This window comes from Martes martes, assembly GCF_963455335.1.
Source record: "Martes martes genome assembly, chromosome: 3".
NCBI lineage: Eukaryota > Metazoa > Chordata > Mammalia > Carnivora > Mustelidae > Martes > Martes martes.
Genome location: NC_137890.1, coordinates 133,037,405 through 133,063,847, shown reverse-complemented (window position 1 = coordinate 133,063,847; position 26,443 = coordinate 133,037,405). Strand labels below are relative to the sequence as shown.

The window sequence follows — 26,443 nt, the reverse complement described above, 5'->3', positions numbered from 1 at the left end:
TTGGTGGGAGAGGGTGGAGAGGACAAGAAATGGACATATTGGAGGGTTAAGTAACTTGCCCAAAGAAAGTGAGCAGAAATGATCCCAACTCAAGAAGGTTGTCTCTGGAGTCTATGCCTTGTATTTTTTTAAATTTGGCTGATAGTCATTAAGCACCCACCATATGTCAGGGAAAAAAATCAGTGATGTGTATATTATTTTGCCCTCAAGGAGCTCACTATATCAGAGAAATAGACATATAACAAATAATTAAAGCACAATTATTCTATGATAGAAAATATAAATGAGATTTGTTGGGACACCAGGAGTGATAAACTTTACTCTGAATGAAAGAAGGCCAAGGAAGACATCTAAGAGCAGAGAATGCTCCAGCTGAGACTTGAAATACTTTTTCATGAATACAGAATTACGTTCTAGGCAAGAGGAGCACCATATGCAAAAGGTGAAATAGTTTATTTGTGAATACAGTGAGGCAAAACTGCGGTATGAAGCTGGAGATGCAAGCAAAGCCCAGATAATAAAGAAAACTATGTTATGTTAAAGAACTGTTATTTTATTCGAAGGCAATCAGGAGCCATTGAAGAAACTTAAACAAGAGAGTAAGATGAATAGATCTGCGCTTAAGAAAGATGTTTCTGGCTCTATAGTGTTGAAATAAAGGGGGTCAATTTAGATGGAAGAAGTAGATTTAGGAGACTACTGAAATAGATTATACAAGGACTTACGTGGGTCAGAAGTTTAGGGTAAAGACAGCATTGACTTGAGAGATAATTAAACATAGAATTAGTAGGGCTTAAAAATCTATTGGATATTGGTAATATAGGGTGGTAATAAAGAGGCAGAATTCTTCTGTTTCTCTATTTTGGTTTGCATTAATTAACATAAGATACATGTAGCCTCTGGTTTTCTTTTTCTTTAAAATATTTTCATTCTTCTTACAAGCTTTTTATCTGTCATTTCAGTGTTCCTTGAGACTCAAAGTTTTATCCTCTTTTATTGTGCTTTTATGTTTATTTATATCCTTGTGGCACTTTGGTTTTAAGATGCTTTATGTCTATGTTGGATTGAAATATTGTATACGTATGTGTATCTTTAACACGCATCTACATAAAACTTCCAGAGGGCATCCTTTACTGCAAATTGAATGTTTTTATGTATCCTGCTTTTTTAGTTTGTCAAATAAATATTGTTATTTATATAACTAATATGTTTGATGGCCCAGTTGAGAGTACATCTTTTATATGTTCTTTTTATGAATCTTCAGCATTTTTGGACGCAGGGATATGGCTCTATAAATAATATTTTTTGAAACGAAGAGAACAGTCAGAGTTCTAGCAGTTAAAGCTGGCATTGTTTATTCAGAAATCTCTCTTTGAAGTCAAATTTTTCTACTTTCAAATCAAGTATTTTTTATTAGAAAAGATAAGTTTTGCTCTTAGTAGCTAAACATGACCAAATCCTAATTATTTTCAGTGGAAAAAAAAGTTGTAATTAATTGAGTGATAATACTTCTCCCAGAGATTTATGTAATAAAACTACATAATTCATGTACCTGTATTTATTACAAATCTTGCCTGAAGAGAATTTCAAGCTGAGCTTTTTTATTCCATTAAATATATATGAATACATTTTTCTGTATTGCACAAATACAGAGATAGATGGATAGAGAGATGATTGATAGGCATTTAAGTAGATTGAAATTTAATTGTAGAAACTTTTATTAAAACAATACTGACAATGCCTTGCACAATGTGATGGAGATAGTTGTTTGGTACTTAGGAGCTGTTGGTTGAATAAATGAATAGGTGAAGCTGTATAGCATCACTTATGTTTAGGGATGCAATGGTTTCAAAGGAAAATGACACCACCTTACGTTTTTAAGCTGCTTTTAATGTTTTGCACCATCAGTCTCTTTGGCTCTGACAAGTCAACTAGTACATGCCCATAGCTTTACTATTGAGCCAAATGAAACTGGAGGGTTCACTTCTGAGTATATTGAGTTAGACAAAGAATCGGGACTTGCAATTGCCTTGATTCTTCTTTCCCCTTGATATCGTTCCCTATTTGTATAAATTAAAAATTAGGATCAAGTATTGTCTTTCATTGTCATCACAAATATCTCAACTTAATTTATGTCATAGTAATTCTGCTCAATGCATTGTGCTATTTCTAGATGATGCTTGACAACACTTCAATTTCATCAACTCAATGAATACTAATTCACTGAAAAGAAATACAAACTAGTCTGTTTAATACCATGAAGAGTTTTTTTTTTAAGATTTTGTTTATTTATTTGAGAAAGAGAGAGAGCAGGAGCAGGGAGGAAGAGCAGAGGGAGAGGGAGAAGCAGACTCCCTGTTGAGCAGGGAGCTCGATGCAGACCTTGATCCCAGCACCCTGGGATCATGACCTGAGCTGAAGGCAGATGCTTATCTGACTGAGGCACCCAGGCACTCCAGCACCATGAAGATATTTTTATAAAAAGCCTATTTGAAAATATATTTTTCTATTTTGAAAGGTTCTTTCCCTTTGTATATGTTTGTTGTCTTTGTGCATGTTTTGGTTTCTTGGTACAGGCTTCTCCTCCCTCTGATGATGCCAGTTACTCCTTGTAGCATCACCGCACTGCCCATATCCATTCAAAGATGTTCTGATCCCTAGCAATGTTTTCAAGAGGGCTCTTTCTGAGAAGTTTGTAAAGTGATTGACATGTTATTGTTATACACATCAGCTTCAGTAATTTCACCAACCAATTATGAAATGTTCAGTATCAAAGACTGTTAGCTAAAATACTAAAAAACCATAGAATTGTGTGGTAAAAAATTTAGACTCTCAATTTTTAAACTAGATTTAAAATTATAAAATTTTCATACTCTTGGAAAAAATATGACTATTTGCCCATGCACTTACTCCTTGATATTTAAGGCTGGCGGCGGGGCGGGGGGTGGGAGGTGCAGTTATCTACTATCTGCCAGGATGCTAAAACTAAGATTTGAGGATGCATGACTTCAGTTAAATGAGAGATTCATATTATCAAATAATGACTGTGAAATGTGATAAGTAGGTAATAAAGATTTGTACTGACAGGATGAGAATACAACAACAACAAAATAAGCAGGAATAGATGACTATAGAAAAGTCAGGAAAGGTTTTAAACAGAAAATAGTTTTTGAACCATGATTTCAAAAATGTATAGTAAATGTAGAAAAGCCTTAACCTGAAGTTCGAACCCTGGGGAAATCAAATTTTATATTGTAAATTTTTGAAGAAAATTTTTAAAAAATAAAGAAGGCCCATAGCAAAAGAAACAGGTTTGAATTCGAATATATCCAAAGCTAGAGAAATACATTAACCACAAATTGTTATGTTCATCACCTAAAAAAAAGAACTGCTTATTCTTTCAAACCTTGAATCTGCTGACAGTTTTGCTAACATAAATAGCACATTTTTGGTATTGTTTATGTCTGTTTGACAAAGATGCAAATAGCATTAATACATCATAACTATTCTTAGTTTTATTAAAAATGAGATTAGTGATAGGTAAAATAGCTGAATTATTGGCATTGAGCATGAACTGTTTTTTCCACTCTAGGGAGTGAGTTACTCCATACTATTCTACCAAATTTTTATCACATTTTTTTTCTTCTATTGTGTATACTTCCAAAAGTCACAATAACAGTGAGTCACCATAAAAAATAAATAAATAAGTAAATAAATTGGTCCTATTCTTTTCTTACTCATTATGCTAGAATGAGTTTGAATTTTTATTGGTAGGAATATACAGTGCCTTTTCCGGTACTGATAATAACAATGACAAGTTGGGTAGGCAGAACATGAAGTCTTTTCTGTGCTGGAGAAATCTCCTTAGAAGTATATATCAAGGACACCTGGGTGGCTCAGTCGGTTAAGCATCTGTCTTCAGCTCAGATCATGATCCCAGGGTCCTGGGATTAAGTCCTGCATCAGGCTCCCTCCTCAGCAGGGAACCTGCTTCTCCCTCTGCCTGCTATTCCCCTGCTTGTGCCCTCTCTCTCTGATGAATAAATAGATTAAACTGTTTAAAGGAAAAGAAGTATATATCAAGGATAGATTTTTGTAAGATACTTTAACATTATGAGCTGACATCGGATTGGTAAGAACTATATAAGCATCATATTATTTTGAGATTATGCCACATTCTCTCTGTTAGTCTCCATATTAAAGCACATATATCATCTGTTTCTCTTTCTATAAATGGGTGAATGAGATGAAAAAAAAAAAAAAAAGAGTTTCAGTGTGATTTAGTGACTTACCCAAGATTACAACATACCTCGTAGAGGAGCGAGTTAATATAAAATCCCGTTTCTGACTCCTGGTTGATCCAACTTGTAAACAAGACTGCATTTTGTCTCTTGCAGCCTGAGCTATATTTGAATTTAATGTTCAAGAACCAATTTTATTAATATTTTTGTGTGAACTTATGTATAGTGTTCTTGCCAGAATTCTTTTATTACATCTTATTTGTGTAATTTGATTTCTCTTGAGCATTATGATGATCCATCCTTTTACCTAACCCTGTTCTTTGTAGACACCAGCAACTGAGAAGAGTGAAAGTCAGATTTAAAATCCAAGCTCAATTATCATATGGTTTTGCTTATTTGTGGAGCATAAGAAATAACACGGAGGACATGGGGAGATGGAGAGGAGAAGGGAGTTGGGGGAAATTGGAGGTGGAGATGAATCATGAGAGACTATGGACTCTGAAAAACAATCTGAGGGTTTTGGAGGGGACAGGGGTAGGAGGTTGGGGGAGCCTGGTGATGGATATTATGGAGGTCACGTATTGCATGGAGCACTGGGTGTGGTGCATAAACAATGAATTCTGGAACACTGAAAAGAAATTTAAAAAATAAATAAAAACTTTAAAAAAATAAAAATTTTCACAAGTTCAAAAAAAAAAAACCATTCAAGCTCAACTAGTTGCAAAATAAGAAACACCGTAACAATAGAAATAAAATCTTGGCATATTTTAAGAGAGATTTTATATAAATTACAGCAACCTGAGGGCAGTAAAATTGATGTGTTGACACTAACATACCAAACTCACATAGCAATTACAGTTCTGTTGAGTAATAGCACAAGTAGAAACGCTAGCCAAATTTATGTACCCTGGTACTGTTCATGTTGTGTCATCTCTTACAAGAAAATATATTTAGATATGATAGGCATGGATTGTTTTTACTCAAGTAGATACACATTCAGTATAAAGTGCCCAGAAAATAACTTTCAAAATACGTCAAAAATACGTTTATTTACTCTTTTTTACTCCCAACGTTTCCATTTGTCTTTCTCAACGTACAGATTCAAATCACTAACTCTATTCTTTCAGTCTGATAATAAGCAGCAAGTGTAAGAAACTAGAATTTCTATAGGTTCCAGGCAGGCTTTTTTTTTTAAATTAATTAATTTATTTATTTATTAGACAGAGATCACAAGTAGGCAGAGAGGCAGGCAGAGAGAGAGAGAGAGAGGAAGCAGGCTCCCTGCTGAGCAGAGAGGCCGACGCAGGCTCCATCCCGGGACCCTGGGATCATGACCTGAGCCAAAGGCAGAGGCCTTAACCCACTGAGCCACCCAGGCACCCCCCCCCTTTTTTTAAAATACCAACTTGTGTTACTTAGTGAATGATGGGAATAGTGACCAGCTGAAAAGTACACGTCCCAGGTAAAAAGTTTGGCCACTACTTTGTTTCAGCAAGAAACTCACTCGCATGTTGGAATATGAACCCAGGACTGTCAGAGCTTTAAAGTTTACAAAAGCAGGCAAAAGTCTTGATTTTTGCAAGTATTAACTAATTCTAAATTTAAAAACACCAACTGGACCAAATAAGCATGTCTCTGTGCCAGTCCCATGAAACTGTAAGTAGAGGCATGATTCTGTAGTAATGATCATGGTGCACTTCAGTAAGAACCTTCATACTGGTCAGGTTCCCACTGCCCTTTGTTCTTTCATTGTCTGTTTAATCAGCATCATAAGAAGACCATAGAATATTTCCATTGTATCTTTATAGATCGAAAGGCTTCTTACGGTTGTAAACAGTTGTCATGGAAAGAATTGTTGTTTGTGCTCATGCATTTTCAGTGATTGTTATTGTTCCCTACAGCCTAATGTTACTGATACCCTTAAATAAAATTTGATTATGCAAAGCTTCCTATTAAATCAAACTTTGATTATTTGAACTTAAAGGAAAGGATATGGATTATTTATTTTCTGTACTCCCTCTTGAGAAAGTAAAGTACACAACTCGCTCATTGTTTCATCTCATTTCCAGGACATTCTCCAGCAAATAGAAGATTGAATGAAAATAATTTATTAATAGAAGTGTGCTAATTTAGTCATCCACTCATTAAGTAAATTTTTCCTTGGCACAAATGTATGCCAAGCATGTTATTAAAAATCATTTTATATATGTGGATTATTAACTCAGGCTAGAAAACCATTCTGCTTCAAGGGAAAAAAAATTACACTGGTATTCAATTTAATGAGATACAGTCCACATTTCTTCAGCCTTATTGAGGTATAGTTAACAACATTATAAGACATTTAAAGTATACATTATGGTGATTTGATATATGTATACATTGTGAAAGGATTTCTAGTTAACTAATACATCCAATGAAATATAATCTACATTCTAAAGTATAAACCTACATTTTGCCTTCAATTCTCTGTAGAACTTTTAGGAAGATGCCAACTTTTTTTCTTAAGTCTCCTTCCTAGAAAAGTATAAGATCAAATCGAACTATATATCTCTAAGCAGATGTCTGACGGCTGCTTGGTTAACCAGAAATTTTACCCTGTATACCAAATACCCTTAGGCGGGTAAAGCCACACACTACAAGCCCACTAACGAAAAAAATAAAAACAAAAAATCAAGGTCTCATTAATTAATTTTAAATTTATTGTTGGTTTAAAGGACTAGAATTGGACTAGAATTTGACAGCTCAAAACTATTTAACTTTGTGTAAAAAAGTTATGATGAATATATGATATTCATCATATGATATGAATATATCATGAATATATGATGAATAATAATGGACATTTGCTCACCTGACTATTCTCTACAAAGGCAAATTTTTAAAAAATCATATCTCAAAAATAGTGTTTGATGGTCAAGTAGATGAAAGTGAATGCCCAACTTCAAACAAGTTCAGTTTCATGGGTTCTTGAAGAGTAATCTCTTCATATCCTTATTTTTTGATGTTAAGATTTTTAACAATGTACCAACTGACTCATTAGATCAATCAATCAGTCAGTCATATACTTGTATCAGATCACAGTCTATAGTAACAGCAGGATTGGATCACCAAAATAAAGAGGAGCTTCAAAGCATCCAAATCAGCCAGGGTCACCTGTACTAACTTGAATAAAATCAAAAGTAGCCCCATGTGTGAAGAGAGAGAAATACACATTAACATAATTTATGTTGGTTATAGTCTTCATTTGAACTCTGGATGTGTCATCAAACTAGATGGCCAACTTGAAGACTGCAGTGTCTTTCTGTAACATGAAAAGTTGGCTTGTAAATAACAAAAATACATTTTTTTCATCAAGGATTTGCATTTTCTTTTTGAGGTTCATCTTTCTTACATTGTAGCTCACTAAGGGTAGTAGGCAGAATAATGGTTCCTGAAGATATTTATGTCCTAATTCCCAAAATCTGTGAATATGTAAATTACATGCAAAGGAGAATTAAGACTGCAAATAAAATTACAGCTGCTAATCAGCTGACCTTCTGACAGGGAAAGAATCCTGGATTATTCAGATTGGCCCCATGTAATCACAAGGTTCTTAAAAGAGGAACAGGGAACTGGAAGAGAGAATCAGAGATGGCAGTGTGAGAAAGCCTCAAGCCTGATAGAGTGGGGTCATGAGCCAAGGAAAACAGGCAGTCTCTCGAACTGCAAAAGACAAGGATTGAATAGATTCTCCTCTAGAGCCTGCAGAAAGGAATACAGACCTACTAACACCTTGTCAACACCCCCAGTCAGGGCTTCTGACAGACAAAGCCATAAAATATTAAGTTTGTGCAGTTATAAGCCACTAAGTCTGTGATAATTTGTTACAGCAGCCAAGCAAACTAATACACTGAGGAACTTCAATTTTTTTCATTAGTTTTAATTTTATTATTAAGTTTTTCCATTAATTAAAAAAGTTAACATTTTCCGACTTTTCTTAAAACATTGTATATTTCTTTATTCATTTATTTTCAGGAGGTAATCCACAGCAGCCAGGTCGACACTTCAAGAACCAGCCAGGAAATGGAAAGAAATCAACAAGAGGTTTCCAAAACACACAAAAGTGATGTTCTTGGAACAGAAATGGTAACTACTTAGAAAGACAATACTTTCCAAACAGTTTACAAAGCTGTGTGGAAATTCTGACCTTATTGTAAGCAATTGCTTTTAATGTCCTCTATGTGTTTAATATCAATATATATCAGTGTCTATTTCTATACTTTGGAGTTGACATTCTTTGAAAAATAAAACGAGCACCCTAAAAATATGAGTGCACTTTAGATGTTAATTCATATATGTTATAGCATGAGCCCATGCATTAAAATAAGGGACAGAAGTTTAATTAGCATCTCTCAATGTTCACTGAAGTCTTGAAAGAAAATCACTGTGAAATGAAGAATATATGTATAGCACTAAAATAACTGACTTCTTAGAAACAATTATTGATTTAAAATCATCTTTAAACATAGGCCTCTCATCTTAAAAAGCACACTGAGGAAATAAGCCAAGCTTCTCAGCTCCATCAGTATGTTCAAGAAACAGGTGAGAATCTGTTATTATTGGTCCCCAATATACCTTGCTCCTGCTGATGTGTCTGTGTTTGAATGGAAGCCTTCCAAAGCACAATCCCTCCCACTGAGTAAATTTAGTAACTATGACTCATGGTCCCAAAGGGGACAGAGTAGTATTTCTATATATAATTAGGTTCTGTGTGTGGTAATAGATGCAATAAGCTTCTGAAATAGTTCACTGCCCATCAGTCTTATGAATTCATCCTAAAAGCCTAGAAGGTGGTACGCCAGCCACCTCTGAATTGCTTTTTGCCTCAGGGACCTAAAATAAAACTTAATGTTTATCAAGCTCCCTGGGAACAGAAGTGTTATCTGGATTGTATTACTTCTAATAACGGATTTAAACACTTCTAAATTCAGTTTTGCGACCTACAGATAGATATGTCATTAAACTACAGACAAATCTGTGCAAATTTGCATAAGACCCAGTTTGTCTTGCCTATAAAAGGGGAATGAAAAGCTTTGGTGCCTTGAAGAGCTACAAAGGATGATTTAAGCCAGTTGTGACCCAATCACTACTTGGCTCTATCTATTTTGGCTTTATTTTGGTTTTCCTAAAGGAAGTAGGTCTTGAAACTTGAAAAATATATACAATTAAAATAAACAACAGTTTCACCACTTGTGACTTCCTATCCAGAGATAACCATCACCACTGTTCTTCCTATATTTCTTGACATATATTAACTTGTGTACATATATTAACCATATATACCTTGAACCTTTTTATTTAACATATATTGTGAGAAGCTTCCCATAGTATTACAATTTTCTTCTCAAACATCATGTTTATTTGTTATATAACACCCCCGGTATTATTTTCTGTTTGCAGTCATTGATGCACCTGAGGATGAAGAGATTCCAAAGGTTTCAACTAAGTTTTTAAAAGAGCACTTTGAAAAGTCTGCCCAGGAAAAGGTCCTTTATTCTGACAAAGAGATGACCCCAGCCAAGCAGAGTAAAGTAAGACAATTTCTCTACATAGAAATATGTTAAGTGTAAAACCAGATGTAGATGCTTAGCATTTTCAAATTATTGAATGTTTGATGTGGTTTTTGAAATAAATCCTGAGCCAGTACTCCTCTGTTCCATAAGGAGGATATTAATCTACATGAGAAAAGCAGTAGAGTTAAAAACTTTCTTCACTAGAGAAAAATGGAAAAATTATATACACTCTAAAGTTTAATAACTAGCATTAGATAAAATAATAAAGTCAATTTTAAATGTCAGATACTTTGCTTAAAATTCCAAGGAAAACAAAACAACCCTCAAAAGTACTTTAAGGCTTTTATTGTTTCCCTCTAGATTACTCAGCATAGCATATTAAGCAAAGGAGGAAGAATACTCAAGATTATGTGTAAATGTTAAAATACTGAACTGTTGATGTCTCGAATGGGGAATATAACTCTGAAGGTGCAATGCATTGTAGGAAAGATAGTAACAAACATAAAATATTGCTCCTAAGTAGGTCTCTCAAAGGAGTCTGTCACCTGTTGTTTCCAATGGAGGTATCATAGCACATGGACAGGTGAGGGGCGATGCCTAGGAAGTCTTCACCACTACACCCATTTTTATAAGATTTGACTTTCTCTCCCTTAAAGATCGGAAGTGAATATGAAGAGACTTTAAAAGCATCATCAGTTGTGGATACCTCTTCCACTTCCTGCATGTCAACCTGCCAGAGGAAGGAAACATCAACCACAAAACACAATGACCACAGTGCCACTTCCTCAACTCTGGTACAAGTTAATGCCACTGCTATGGGAAAAACAGAAGAATTTCCTCCTCCCCCACCTGATATATTTCAAACTCCAATAGATATGGCAGCATTTTCCCAGTCCCCTGAATTCCCCAACCCTCCTAGAATACCACCAGTACCCAAAGAATTATATTCTAAGCAAAGAAATTTGTACGAATTAAACCGTTTATATAAACACATGCATCCTGAGTTAAGAAAAAACTTAGAAAAAGATTATATCAGTGAGGTTTCTGAAATTGTCTCTAGTCAAGTGCACCCAGGGAGCTCAGTTTCAGCAGATGTGCAACAAGTCCGGTATGTTTTTGAAAATACGAATGACAGTTCTCAAAAAGCTCTGAACTCAGAAAGAGAACACTTGGAGTGGGATGAAATTCTGAAGGGGGAGGTACAGTCCATGAGATGGATCTTTGAGAACCAGCCTTTAGATTCCATCAATAATGACTCTCCAGATGAAAATAATATCAACAAGGGCATTGCTGATCAAGAAATCATTGCTGGTGGCGATGTGAAATATACCACGTGGATGTTTGAAACCCAACCCATAGATACATTGGGGGATCATTCTTCTGGCACTGAAGAAAATGCTGAGAAAATTCCTGAGCTAGCCAGGGGAGATGTCCGCACAGCCCGGTGGATGTTTGAAACAACGCCATTAGACTCAATGAATAAAATGCATCAAGAAGAATCAGGGGTAACTGCTGTAAAGGACATAACTGGTGGGGATGTCAAGACTGTGAGATATATGTTTGAAACTCAACATCTGGATCAGCTAGGACAGCTTCATTCAGTGGATGAAGTTCACTTATTGCAACTCAGGTCTGAGCTCAAAGAAATTAAGGGAAATGTTAGGAGAAGTATAAAATGTTTTGAAACCCAACCGTTATATGTTATTAGAGATGGTTTAGGTCAAATGCTAGAAATTAAAACTGTTCACAGAGAAGATGTTGAAAAGGGAGATGTGAGAACAGCACGTTGGATGTTTGAAACACAGCCCTTGGACACAATTAACAAGGATATCACGGAAATTAAAGTTGTCCGAGGAATATCCATGGAAGAAAATGTCAAAGGTGGGGTGAGTAGGGCAAAGTGGTTATTTGAAACTCAACCTTTGGAGAAAATCAAAGAAGAGTCAGAAGAAGTCATCATGGAAAAGGAAACAATAATAGGTACAGATGTCTCCAGAAAGTGTTGGATGTTTGAAACACAGCCATTAGACATTCTAAAAGAAGTTTCTGATGCAGGTCCTCTAAGATCTGAAGAGATAATAGGGGGTGATGTACAAACTACTAAGCATCTATTTGAAACACTTCCAATAGAGGCTTTAAAAGATAGCCCTGATGTAGGAAAACTTCAAAAAATTACTGCCTCTGAAGAAGAAAAGGGGGATGTTAGGCACCAAAAATGGATTTTCGAAACCCAACCTCTGGAAGACATTAGAGAAGATAAAAAAGAGTACATACGAACAGTGAAACTTGAAGAAGTTGACAGAGGAGATGTAAAGAATTACACACATATCTTTGAATCAAACAATTTAATTAAATTTGATGCATCACATAAAATAGAGGTGGAAGGAGTCACCAGAGGTGCTGTAGAGTTAAACAAATCACTCTTTGAAACAACACCACTATATGCCATTCAAGATCACCTTGGGAAATATCATCAAGTCAAGACAGTCCAACAAGAAGAAATCCTAAGAGGTGATGTGAGAAGTTGTAGGTGGCTTTTTGAAACAAGGCCCATTGACCAGTTTGATGAAAGCATTCATAAATTCCAGATAATTAGAGGAATATCTGCTCAAGAAATACAGACCGGAAATGTGAAATCTGCTAAATGGCTATTCGAAACCCAACCTCTTGATTCGATTAAGTATTTTAGTAATGTGGAAGAAGGAGAAAGTAAAACTGAACAAGCGACAGATATTGTTAAAGGGGATGTCAAAACTTGCAGGTGGCTTTTTGAAACCCAACCAATGGAGTCTCTTTATGAAAAAGTTTCATTAATGACCGGCAGTGAAGAAATTCATAAGGGAGATGTCAAAGCCTGTACCTGGCTCTTTGAAACTAAGCCACTTGACACCATAAAAGATGACTCCGAAGCAACAGTCAAATTGCAAACTGTAAAACAGGAAGAGATCCAAGGTGGGGATGTTCGTACAGCATGTTTTCTTTTTGAGACAGAAAATTTGGACAGCATACAAGGAGAAGAAGGAAAAGAAATCAAGGCCATGGAAATGGATATCCAAGCTGGGGACGTCTCCAGCATGCGGCATAAATTTGAAAATCAATCTTTAGATTCTATAAGTTCCAGTTCAGAGGAAGTTTTGAAAAAGATCAAAGCCCTAAAGACTGAAGATATTCAGAAAGGTAATGTTTTAAATTGCAGGTGGCTTTTCGAAAACCAACCAATTGATATGATAAAAGAGAGCCAAGAAGGTGATGAATTAGTTAAGACAGTGACAGATGTACAAGGTGGGGATGTAAGAAAGGGGTGCTTTATTTTTGAGACTTTTTCTTTAGATGAGATTAAAGAAGAATCTGACTGTCTCAGCACCAAGAAAACAATTACTGAAGAAGTAATGAAGGGTGATGTAAAAAGCTACAGAATGCTCTTTGAAACCCAGCCACTCTATGCAATTCAAGACCGAGAAGGATATTACCATGAAGTGACAACAGTTAAAAAGGAAGAGGTAATTCATGGAGATGTACGAGGAACTAGGTGGCTTTTTGAAACAAAACCACTAGACTCAATTAATCAGTCAGAGACTGTGTATGTTATTAAATCTGTCACACAGGAAGACATTCAGAAGGGAGATGTTAGTTCTGTCAGATACAAATTTGAAACCCAGCCGCTGGATCAGATTTCAGAAGAATCACATGATGCTATGCCCACTGTGGGCCATATTCAAGGTGGGGATGTAAAAACAAGTAAACAATTTTTTGAGTCTGAAAATTGTGGTAAGAATACTTACATAAGAACAGTAAGTGTCAATGAAATACAAAAGGGCAATGTTAAAACATCTACTTGGCTATTTGAAACCCACACCATAGATGAGCTGAGAGGAGAAGGGTCAGAATATGAACATATCAAAACGGTCACCCAAGAAGATGTGCAGAAAGGTGATGTTAAGCAGGCAGTATGGCTTTTTGAAAATCAAACTCTGGATTCTATTAAGGAAGCAGATGATAACACCACAAAAATCATCAAGGAGGAAATCCCTCCCTCTGATGTCAAGACAACTACATGGCTCTTTGAAACTACACCCCTTCATGAATTTAATGAAAGTAGGGTAGAGAAGGTAGAAATTATTGGCAAGAGCATTAAGGAAACATTAGAAGAACTCTACTCTCAAAAAGTTATTGCGGCTCCTGGAATCATCATTGAAGCTGATGAAGTTGGGGATGTTCGAATGGCAAAATACAAGCTAATGAATCAAGCATCTCCTGAGATACAGAAAGAAGACATTATCAGGGTTGATCTTAGAAATATAATGGTGAACCTGCTTTCCAAAAGAGACTGTGCAAAAAAGGAAATTTGGGTTAGTGAAGAAGAGAAGGGAAATGTTAATTTGACCAAAACTCAATTATTAAACAGATCAATGGAATTTCATGCTGAAAAAGAAGAAATAGTGAGTGGTGATGTACAACAAGCAATAAAAAACCTGTTCTCCGAGGAAAGATCCGTAAAGAAAGGCATTTTAATTCAGGAAGATGAAAGAGGAGATATTAATATGACTATCTATTGTCTTCTTCATGAAAACGCTGGTGACACAGTTGAGCGTGAAGAAGTAATAGGGGGTGATGTAAAACGTACCATTCATAATTTGCTATCTTCCATATCAAACAATAAAATATCTGAAAGGGCTAAAATTGATGCCTCTGAGAGGGGAAATGTTCAGTTTTTCACAACATGCATAGAAATCGGAGCTTTGGATTATCTTAAACAACTCCAGATGGAGTCAAGTGAAACACTGACAGCTAGGAAACAAGAAAGAGAGGAAGAAATAATTGGTGGCGATGTGGAAGGTACAAAACTGTTACTAAAGAAAAGGCAGTCTCAGGTTGAACGTACTGTTCGTGAAACTGACGTCATCCCAGGAGATGTGCATAATACAGTTAAGGTTTTTATGACAGAGCCTCAGACGACATGTTGCAAGACCCCCAAAGAAGAAATTATAAAAGGTGATTTGAAATCAACTCTAAATTCCCTCAGCCAGGCCATAAATCAGAAAACAGTGGCTAAAACAGAAGAAATTATAAAAGGCGACATGCTGGCCACACTCGAATCACTTAAGGAATCAAACCACCAATGGAAAGAATCTAAACAGCCCAATGCCATCCCTGGTGACATTGAAAAAGCTATTGAATGCCTTGAAAAGACCGCAAACACAAGAACAGAAATCCTGAAAAAGGAGCTTATCCGAGATGACCTTGAAATATCATTAAGGAATCTGAAAGAAGCAGAGAGAGCTTTCAAAGAGGTAGATAAAAGAGCTGTAGTAAAAGAAGATGTGAAAAGTGTGATGGGAGGATCCTCAGAAGAGCAGAAAACAAAGATTCATCAGGTGGCTGTCCAGAGGGACACAAAAAGTGTTCTTCAGCCAAGACCAGGACCATTTGAGCCAGCAGCCAGGTGGCAAGGGAGAGCAGATGTTCCCAATCAAACTACAGGCCAATCTTATCATGGGAATTTAAGAGAAGAAAGAACTGAAGTTACTCTCCCAAAAGCCCCCAAAGGCACTGTAAAGATTGTCATAGATCGTGAACAGAACAATGATGCTCTTGAGAAAAGCCTTAGAAAACTATCTAATTCACACCACAAAGCTATTAACAATGTGCTGGAATCAGGGGACAAAATAGGCGTCTGGACCGATACCACAACAGAGCAGCATCTTAGTGATGAACATGTGAGCAGACAATTGACTTCAACGGTGTCAGCTAAGGAAAATCTAAAAACTAAGAAGTCAGAGACTGTAACAGAACAGAAGAATGCTGTCTTTAACTCTATCCAATCTGTCGATAAAACAGTGGAAAAGCAACAGACTCAAACTTGCAAACTGAGGAATGACCACCAGAGGACTGAATCTTTCTCCGTAGAGAGTCCTAAAAATACCAAAAACACTAAAATACCAACAGATAAACAAAGCCTTAAGCCCAGCCCAACCCAGGGTCTGGTCAACATGACAGTCGGGGAAACTTGTGAAGCTTCAGAGGACTTGCAGACACAAACTTTGTTAAAGCAAGAACTACAATGTTCTAATAAATATATAAAGAAAAAGAACATGAACCCTCAACAGACTTTGCCTACAGATCAAGACATATCAGATGTAACACAAGTGAAAGTCTCCCCCAAAAGTCATAGTAAATTTAAGGCAACTGACAAGAAGCAGGCTGATGTTCATCTGAAGAGCCAGGACTTTTTAATGAAGACAAATACTTCCACAGACTTAAAAATGGCAATGGAAATGTCATTTAATTTAATCAACGGCAACCCTGCAAATAATGGAAAAGAAAGTGAGTCCTCTCTTCCACCTCCATCTCCACCTCCTCCTCCACCTTCCAATGCATCATCTGAAATTGAATTTCCTCTTCCTCCTCCACCTCCTTTAATGATGTTGCCTGAAAAAAATGCCCCAGAGATGATAAAGGTTGAATTTGAAAGTTTCCCAGGCCTCCCTCTTCCTCCACCACCAGAAGATGATAAATCTGAAAGAGAATGTCTATCAGCGTTTCCACCACCTCCCCCTCCTCCAACTCCATCTCTTAAACCAGCGCATCTCCTTTCCTCCTCTGTTCAAGAAAAGCACAGGGGAACATTCATACAATATTCCCAAGAAGCCTCAAGTTCTCGGCAAACTCATTCTCAGGCTAAAGTCTTAAAGGGAAAATCAGGAGTACGTTTGCCACCTCCCACACTCCCTAAACCCAAATTTCCCAAACATATAGAAGATAAAAAGAATCGAGGTTCCGCAAAAGTTGAGTTGGAAACTCTCCTGCCAGATACGGAATGTAAAATTACTCCCTCAAAGGGTCAGGAAAGAGTAATAATGGCGACTAGCTGTGAACAGACAGAGATGAAGAAGAACATGTCTAGAAGAAGTCTTGATGAAAGAAAACAATTATCTATGGAGTCTAGGAGGTCTCTCTCACAGACAGTTCCAGAAACTTCACTACCCAAGGAAAAAACAATGGCACCTCTTATAAAATCTCATTCATTCTCAGCAGATTCAGGACAACAAAGTCCAAAACCGTATATGAGAAAATTTAAGACACCTTTAATGATAGCTGAAGAAAAGTACAGACAACAAAGAGAAGAGCTTGAAAAACAGAAACTTGAGAGTTCTTGCTACAACATAGTCAAAAAAGAAAGTCCCAATCAAAACATGCCAGAGCTACAAAAGGAAGTACTATTACAAAAAACAAATGAGGAGGCTCCCCTACCTGGACTGGATTCAGGGGTCACTTTGGTTCAACCTAACCCAAACTCCCAAAGTCATTCTCAAGTCCTAGGAGTGTGTACGGACAACCAGCTTTCCACAACACGAGCGGGGACGGTCACCACTGAGGGGCTCCAACATGTTCTAGCAGCCTCAGAAGAAAAAGCTATCACAAAAAAGGAAGTTTTACAGAGCTCCTGGGACACGTTACAATCTATATCAGCTTGTGAAATTAAACAGAGGCACCAGGAGTATAGTGCACAAGAAACACAACAGAAATATCTGGAGGACTTGCATTTGCCCCAAAGAAAACCTGTTTCTCCAAGTTTCCAAGTTAAAACTACCAAGCTTCCAACTGCAGATCACAAATCAAATGAAGCAGACCACATCTATGAAAGCCACAGAAAGCAATCCGAAGTTGATGTTCAAACCATTAGCAAAGAACAGTACCAGAAAACCGAGAAAACTGAAGCAAGCACCGACTATAGTAATAAGCAATCTGTAGCTGAAAAATATTATCAATTACCTAAGAAGGAGAAAAGAGTAACAATAAAACTACCTACAGAACCCACAGAGAAAATCCATGAAAGTAAACTCAATATCGTTCCTGAGAAGCAAAGAGAATTTAGAGAATCTGAGAGTGGGAAACCTCCAGGAAGTGAAAGAACAAATCAGGAACCATCAACAATTGGTCCAAAGGAAGAGAGACTAATAGTTGAAAGAAAACAAGAATATTTGAATAAATCATCACAGAAGGTAGTCAAGCAAAATGTTACTGATGTACATCTTGATTCACAGACACAGAATTTTCAACAAATGCAAATACAGACTTCTGGAAGTCAAGCTGAACGTAAAAAATTGCCCCAGCCATATAATAATCTGCAGGAAGAAAAATGTCTTGGAGTCAAGGGCATACAACAGAAACAAGTCTTTTCTAATACTAAAGATTCAAAGCAAGAGATTACACAGAACAAATCTCTATTTTCCTCTGTGAAAGAATCCCAGCAGGATGATGGAACATGTGCTATAAATATATTGGAATTCTTGAGAAAACGTGAAGAACTACAACAGATTTTGTCGAGGGTAAAACAGTTTGAAGTGGAGCCAGATAAAAATGGCTTTAAAACATTTCAGACCCTGCTAAATATTATTCCAGTATGGCTATTAAGTGAAGAAAAAAGACAATATGGTGTTTGCATTGCTATGGAGAACAACATAGAAAAAATCAAAGAAGAAATAACACATATTAAAACTCAAGCAGAGGAGATGCTTGTGTCCTGTGAGAATATAATTCAAACAGCCATGATGTCCTCTAAAGCAGAAAAGCAGAGAAATAAACCCACTAGCCTTAATGAAACGTCATCTGAACCGTCGAACGTTAGTGAACGGCGAGAAAATACAATCATAGAAAAGGCAGAGCACCGCCAAGTAGCAACTCAGCACGAAGCAGCTGCTCGCAATCACGTGAAAACCCATCAGGAAATCAAATTAGAGGACAGCAAGGTCCCTCCTCCGTCCTTGAAAACACGTCCGCCGTCGCCAACTTTTATAACAATCGAGTCCACTGCGCGGCGGCCAGAAACCTCTCCTAAGGACGAGCTCCCTCAGTCCCCGAAAAAAGACGGTTTTGCGGAAGCATCCCCGAGAAGTCCTGCGCCACAAACATCCAGAGCTGGCCCAGCAAAGGCGTCCCCTTCTCCCCCCAGGAGCCGCTCTGAGCAGCTCGTCAGACTCAAGGACACCACCGCCAAGCTAGCCAGAGGGGCCACCCCATGTCCATCAGGGACCCCGGTTCCCCTAGTAGAGAAAAGGTCTGAGATCATCACGTCTCCTGCAACACTTCGGCGTCAAATTAAGATAGAAACTCGTGGTAGGGACTCTCCCCCCATGATTACCATCCCTATTAGTGTAAACCATGTCGACAGCGGCTCCTTCCGAGGCTCCAGGGAAGCTCAAGAGGAAATTAGGCAAGTCGAGAAGATGGCGACCTACGTTCACCAAGAGGCAGGGGGCCCGGCGCCGCGCCGGCTGCCGGACGCGGAGAGCTTTGACTCGGTGGAAATCATCCGCACGGTGCAGGGGCCGCGGCGCGCCGAGCACGCGCAGAGGTTCGACGCCGCCAGCCGCGCGGTCGGCATGGCGGACAGTTTCCTGAGCGACCGTGAAAAGGAAATAGACAGGTGGTTCAGGGAGTTCGAGGCTGGCCCCGTGTTCGAAGCGAAGTCGATGAGGAGAGTTTATACAAACGGAGAGGCCGACCACAGCATTAAGCAGGAAAGTCGCTCGTTCTGTGAGGAGGAATATGGATCGACGTCTGTGGAAAACTCAAGTTTTACAGGCTTTTCTTGCAATCGTGCTAGAGAGCTGCAAGAAAGCATTCCCTTGAGGCATCCCAGCATCCGCTCTGAAACGAGGTCCATCAGTGAACGTTTCTCGGGGGTGGATGCGTTTGAGGATCGAGTCCTGGGCTCGACGATGACCACGGTGTCTTCATCACATGGCTCAGAGGCTGGCAAATCTGGCTTTGACTTCAAACATGCTCCACCGACCTACGAAGATGTCATCGCTGGCCATAGTTTAGATATTTCCGATTCACCTGAAAAGCTCAGGAGGAACTTTCAGAAGGCATGGCAGGAGAGTGAAAGCGTGTTTCAGAGTCTGGGCTTTGCAACCTCAGATGCTTCTGCCACTGAGATGAGAACCACCTTCCAAGAGGAATCTGCATTCATAAGCGGTAAACCAGCTGGTGGAGTGTGAAGACTAACCCACTTAAAGGCACCCGGTCCACAGCTGGGGCGATCTGCTGTTCAAAGGGTGTTTGAAAATAACTGAAAACTAACAGCTTTCCCTGGCTGCGGATAGCCTTCTCTTCACAATGCTTGCTCTTACTGCTTTCTTTTTACAAAAGCACCTAATACAGGATTCATCTGCACTGTGTGAGAATAACAAACGCTATTATATAGATTAGTGAGACCTGGATTTGTCAAGTTGAATAAGACTTTGGATAAAGCAGCAGATATAATAATTATTATAATAGCATTAATAATTATATCTAACTGTATATTTAATAATGGTACACCCATAGCACATTAATATTTTATTAAAAGTTAATGTTTTATCCACTGAAGACAATATTTAATAATATCCATTGACCTACTATTGACATGATTTAACTACCAGACTTAAGTGGTGTTTGTATTTGACTTCAATACAGCCTGGTAATAATCCCACAAATTTACACCCTCCATAGATGCTTTAATGATTTTTATTGATTGCTATCTTTGACAAAAGTATAGGTATGGAATTAGACTTTTTGTGTATTTAATTATTGTTTTTAAGTCAGATGGAGTTAGTATTCTCTAAGGCTGCTAGTTTTTTTCTATAAATTTCATTTCACCTTTCTTAAATTCCAATTGATAGCTCAGTTGGCCTCATTCACAGATGAATATGGACAATACATTAAAAAAATTTGACTATATATTTAGAAGGAGGGAGATTCAAAACACATGAACTTAGTATTTTTTTAACATCAAAGAACAGTTTATTTCTTTATATTTCCCCACTTTTTATACTTAATGAGGCTTTACAGTAAAAGGACTTGACATAATTAATGTGCACCTTTAGGGTGGTCCATTCTTCTAAACAGATTGAAAGAAGTATCAAGCTCAAAAATAAAAACTGCTGAAACTAATAATCTTGCTTCTATCATGTTTGCAACATATGTGTCTAGTTTATCAGATTAATATGATTTCTCAATGTGTTTGCTTCTGGCATAATCAAGCAAAGCTGTCTAATTAATTTCAAATGCTCAGTTTCTGTTAAGATGTCTAAAAGCATATAGAAAATACAAAACAAAAACAAAAACACCCGGTGTTAAATATAGAAATATATGTCCTACTGGAACCAAATAAACAAAGGATATCACTTAGTAGCTCAAATAAAGCATCAAAGCCCTAAAGGACATTCTTATTTATAAAAAGAACCCTGAGCATATATGCTTTTATATATAACTAATATGAAAGTTTGTTCATTAGTCTCATGGGATTGTGGTGAGGATAAAAACAATACTGAAGTAAAAGTTCTATGTCCGTTCGGAACCACTATTTAAACCTGGTTATAGATAGAACCACTGTGATTCCCAGGAGCCGGGATTCACCTGAGTGCAGCAGCCTGGGGCCCGCAGAGCAAGGAAAGAGGTAGGAAAAGTGTAAAAGGCAAACATGAGAATCCAAAGCGCCCTAAAATGGAAAGCCATTTAGACTGAGGGGAAATGGCCTGGAGCATTTGTATTCAGGAGTCTCATGTATTTAAGTTCAGAAATGATGTCAGAGAACCAACACGAAGTCATCGAGGAAGTATTTAAATAAATACAATATCCTCAGCTTTAAAAGATGTGTAGGGGGGCACCTGGGTGGCTCAGTGGGTTAAAGCCTCTGCCTTCGGCTCAGGTCATGATCCCAGGGTCCTGGGGTCGAGCCCCGCATTGGGCTCTCTGCTCAGCGGGGAGCCTGCTTCTCCCTCTCTCTGCCTGCTGCTCTGCCTACTTGTGATTTCTGTCTGTCAAATAAATAAATAAAAAATCTTAAAAAAAAAAAAAAAGATGTGTAGGTACTGTAGAAAAATCTCTCCAGAATGCCTTAAAAAATGAAAACTTTGGTTGTTGATTGTGCTGAAACCCCAAATCTGATAGTTGGCCTATGTCCCGAGAAGCAAGATTAGGACAACCGTCTTGAGGTTTGACTATAACTGCATGGCCAGTCGATGTGCTGTGGTTTTGTTTTGGTTTTACAATGTGAGTGAAGATAGTATCAGGTAAACTTTGGTAAATTTTTATTTTTAGAAGCTGCTACTCCAAGACAAGGAAATATGTATACTCTGTCAAAAGACTGTTTATCCAATGGAGTGCCTAGTAGCAGACAAGCAGAGTTTCCATAAGTCCTGCTTCCGATGCCACCACTGCAAGAGTCAGCTGAGGTAAAATGTTGTGTAGTCTGGGGCACAAATCTTGGAGGAGTCTGCAATATACACACGTCTCTAGAAGATACAAATGTGTCTAGATCTTGTTGTCATCCATTAAAACAACTGTAAAGGGGAATGTGGCCAGGTTCTGTGATGGGTTTTCAGAATAGCCATGACCTTTTTCCTATTGAAATTTTGCTTTCCTGATCAAATCCAGAAGGGTCCCTTTTGTCCAAACCTGGAGATCGCATAGATAAGAAAAATCAAGAAATGCTATACGGATCAGGATTTTTAAGTTATTAGTTTAGTCTAAAGTTTAGATTCTACTTTCGACCTTATTTTAAGCCCAATGTGGGACTTGAACTCAAGACCCTGAGATCAAGAATTAGCATGCTCTACAGACGGAGCCAGACAGGCACCCCTAAAAACTAGATTTTAGATCAGGAGTCAGCAAGTTTTTTCTGTAAAGGGCCAGGCAGTAAATATTTTTTACTTTATAGGCCATACTAGTTCTGTTACTACACAACTTCCACAGATAACTAAACAAACAAGTATGGTTGTAAATTAACGGGCCCAACTGTATTCCCGTAAAACTGCGTATACACAATCAGGTGGCGGGCTAGAGTTTACCTCGGTCTGAGTGTTCCATCTAAGTAAAAACTAATAATAATAATTTAGAGTATTGTTAATGTCAGGTTATATACACTGCCCCCCAACACTCTGGTGCCACAGAAGCACCATATCAACACAATTACAAATGAATTTTAGTGAATGTGGCATTTGATGTGGCTAGAACCTAAGATGCTGAAATTGTCATTATTTTGCTAAATCTAATGTGTATCAGGCTATATCTTTCCTGGCTTTAACTGACAATGTCAAACACTCCTTACTGAAACATGTTTTTTCTTGGTTTCCATCGCACCAGAGTATAATGGTTTCCTCCTACTTCCTGGGTGTTCCTTCTCAGACTCCTATGTGAGTGACTCTTTCTCTGTCCATTATTGAAATACCATAACACAGTTTCTTAGAATTCTGTTATGACCATTTATTCTTCTCACTGTCAATATTCTTTATCAAAATATGGGTTATTGCATCCCCTCCCATGACTTTAATCATCATCCATGTGGATTAACTCTGAAATCTGTACGGGTGGCCCAGTACTGTCATCTATCAGATGCTTATCTCTTAATGACTAATATTTATCTCCAATTATATTTCTCATAAGAATACCAAATTCAGCATGCCCCATTATCTTCTCTCTACCTTGACCCTTCCTTCCTTGACCCATTATCTATATGATACTCTCTCAATAAATGACATTAACATTAACTCAATGACAGAAACATGAAGTTAACCTTTGACTCCTTCCTCTTCTTCATTCCCCATGTCCAAGCAATGACCAAGTCCTATAATTGAGGTCCCATAAATGTACTTTTCTCCATCCCCACAGACCAGGTATCCTCCAAATGTCATCTCTCACCTGTACTGATGCAACAGTCTTTCTAACAAGTTAGTCTCCCTGCCTCCACTATCTCTTACCTCCATCACCACAGACAAGAACTTGTCCATGCTGTAGTGAAAATGATCTTTCTAAGATGCAAATCTGAGATCACTTCTATGTTTAAAACATAATGGTTTTCTCTATCAAAGTCAAATTAGCATCTTACTAAGATTTAACAGGAAATAGAGAATCTTGCCCCAGCTCCTTTCCCAACACCCCTTCCTCGCATTGTGTGTTATTTTTCATGAAGTCTTCATTTCTTTCAGTTCCTTAAAATCATTCTTTCTCTCTCATATTTAGCTGGTCCCACATATCATTTCCACTCCTTGTAGGAATTTTCTTGTGTCTCTCCTCCAGCTCTCCACCAGGCTAATGTGTACTCATTCTTCTGACCTCAACCGAGAGTTCATGTCTTTGAAGAAGGCTGCTTTGAGCCCCACATAGGGATCAGGAGTCCCTCCTATGTGCTCCCAGAGCACCCCCTGGCGTGCCCATTCTTAACACAATCTAGTGTAATTGTTATCCAGCTGTAGGAAATGTGTTCATGTTTGACTGTCAACACCTAGTAAAGGCTGACTTTCAGTAGGGACTCGAAAGTATTTTATGACTGATATTTTTTAAAAATCACTGTACAAAAAGCCACAAATACAGAAAAACAAAGCAAATGTATGGTTTAATGAATGATTAGAAATTGAACATTTTGTAACCTGTACCAAGTTCAAGAAATAAACATTGCTAGTAGTTTCAGAAGCTCCTTCTATGTGCCCCACCCACTCTCTCTCTGTGAGTGAACAGTATTCTTTTTCATCATTGCTTCCTTACATTTTTATAGTTTTTTAAATCCAAATATGCTCTCGTAGATACTATAGTTTTGCTCAGTTTTTTAAACTTTGACATTTCTTTTAAGTCTTTTAAAAGGTTTCTGTCCATTTCTTTCATTCCTTGCAATTTATTTGTGAAGAGCCCAAGATACCTGACCTGTAGAATTTTCTAGTCTGGATTTACTGGTTGCACACTAGCCGTGCCATTCACATACTCCTTTCTCCTTTGCATTTCTGAGAAAATGTCAGCTGAATCTAGATTCTAGTGTAAAGATTTGATACCTTTTGCAAGAACACAGGGAGTGTTGGCAAGAAGAGAGTAAGCACACAGTGTCTGCTTGTTTCTCGTTTTGTGATCATAGCAGATATTGAAGCTTAACACATATCCATTAATTGATATTTGCAAAATGTTGATATTCTCACTTTAGTCTTCCTTTTTCATTATTAGTTTGAGTACTTTTACAGAAGATGCTTCCCCTCATCTACTATTTGGTTACTTAGTGGTATCCTTGGTAGAGGAAAGGCAGAATAAATGCATAACTTCTTCCCTTTATTTACCTGGTTTGCCAATGTACACGTTATTTATTTAACAATGTAATGAAACGATTCCTTATCATCCTCTAGAGGTAACTAATTTAAAAAATATTTGTGGTATCTTTATAAACTCATAGATTTGCATATATTTGATTGGCTCCAACTGGATGCAGTTATTACAACTGAAGCTCAAATTATTCTATCCTTGGTCTCTTCATGTTGTTTTCTGAGTCTTTTTGGCAACACCTAAGTAATCTTTGATAGTTTCCTCACTGCCTGATAGGACCAGATGTTACATGTTCATTTGGTACATTTACTTCCCCTGAACCTGGAATCAGTCATTTCCCGAAGCCCTGGTTTCTTCACATAAGAAATAGCATTTGAAGACTATAATCTCCATGCTCTTTTCAACTGGGTTGGTCACCATTTTGAAGCTCTCTTAGTGTTAAGAGCTAGCAAATATTTATATATAAAGAAAAAATACATCATGAACTTGTAGGAATATTTCCGAATTGAATTCAAAACTAAATTGCTTCTGCTTTAGCCTCTTCTCTATTCCACGTCTGTCTCCTTGCTTTCACTTCAGGACTTCTGGTCCTCAAAGACAAAGGAGATGACAGAATTAGAATATCCCATATTTGTTTGAATAAAAATTTTGGAATAGTGAAACTATCAGCATCCCTAATTTGATTATGAAAACTTTAAAAAATGGCATTTGCTCCCCACTCATCCACACCTCATTTTTTTTAAAAAGTGTGCTCTATCTTTTGTGTCATATGACACAGCCATCATGTGTCACACCGTCTCCCTCATTGTCCTCATCTCATCAGTTTATAGATGACAATATAGACAATGTTTGCCACCAATCTATATGAAGATGTTTCTGTAGCCCGTCTGGCTATGCAAACAAGCTTATTTTCTAGTATCTCCCTCAGAAAAGTCTGTTCTGTGATCTTGATAATAGGAAGCCTGTTTTGCTGAAAGTAAAATCTTTGACGTATACTTACTTTCACTGAATATCTTAAATGCATTGTTCCATTTTTTTGGCATAAAGTGTTGCAAATGACTGATAATCTAATTTTCTTTCCCGTATAAATCATATACTCTCTTTTTTTATTTTTAGATAAATACAAAGGAACTTTTTTCTTTTTATTTAAAGTCCAAAAAATAAAAAATGAAAATAAAGTCCACTAATTTGACTAGAATAGTTCTTGATGTTGGTCATTGTGGGTCAACAACATCAGTTGCCAAGTGTGCTCAATCAGTATGCAGTTTCAGACCACTTTATATCAGGAAAGTTTCCTCAAATTATAGCTTTTTAATATTTAACCTATTTCATTGTTTTGTTTTCTACTTCAGGAACTCCTCTTATCCATACATGGTTATTTTGTGCCTATCTTTAATATTTATCTTTCTCTCAAATCCTTCTCCTTTTCTCTGATTGTAAATTTTCATCTTTTTATTCCCCTAGTTCTTCTTAAAATACTTTCTTTTGTGTTTATTTACTCTTTTATTTTTTAGTTTAGTTTTTATTACTGACTTTCTCTCTTTTACTTCTTTTTTCCCCTTATTTCTAGCACCACAATTA

General features: G+C 37.3%; 1 protein-coding gene across 2 annotated transcripts in view; it reads left to right on the top strand.

Annotated features, from left to right (window-relative positions):
- XIRP2 (xin actin binding repeat containing 2) overlaps positions 1–26,443 on the top strand; it is a 74,764-nt gene that overhangs the window by 44,326 nt on the left and 3,995 nt on the right. Inside the window, exons 4-8 of one of the 2 annotated variants that reach the window (XM_080799080.1) lie at positions 8,256–8,366; positions 8,750–8,822; positions 9,681–9,811; positions 10,450–19,774; positions 21,881–22,014. In XM_080799080.1, coding sequence (XP_080655206.1) covers positions 8,256–8,366; positions 8,750–8,822; positions 9,681–9,811; positions 10,450–19,774; positions 21,881–21,975 — 9,735 coding nt within the window. In that variant the 3' untranslated portion in view covers positions 21,976–22,014. The remainder of the gene's footprint in view (positions 1–8,255; positions 8,367–8,749; positions 8,823–9,680; positions 9,812–10,449; positions 19,775–21,880; positions 22,015–26,443) is intronic. The other variant, XM_080799081.1, reaches the window with a different exon arrangement.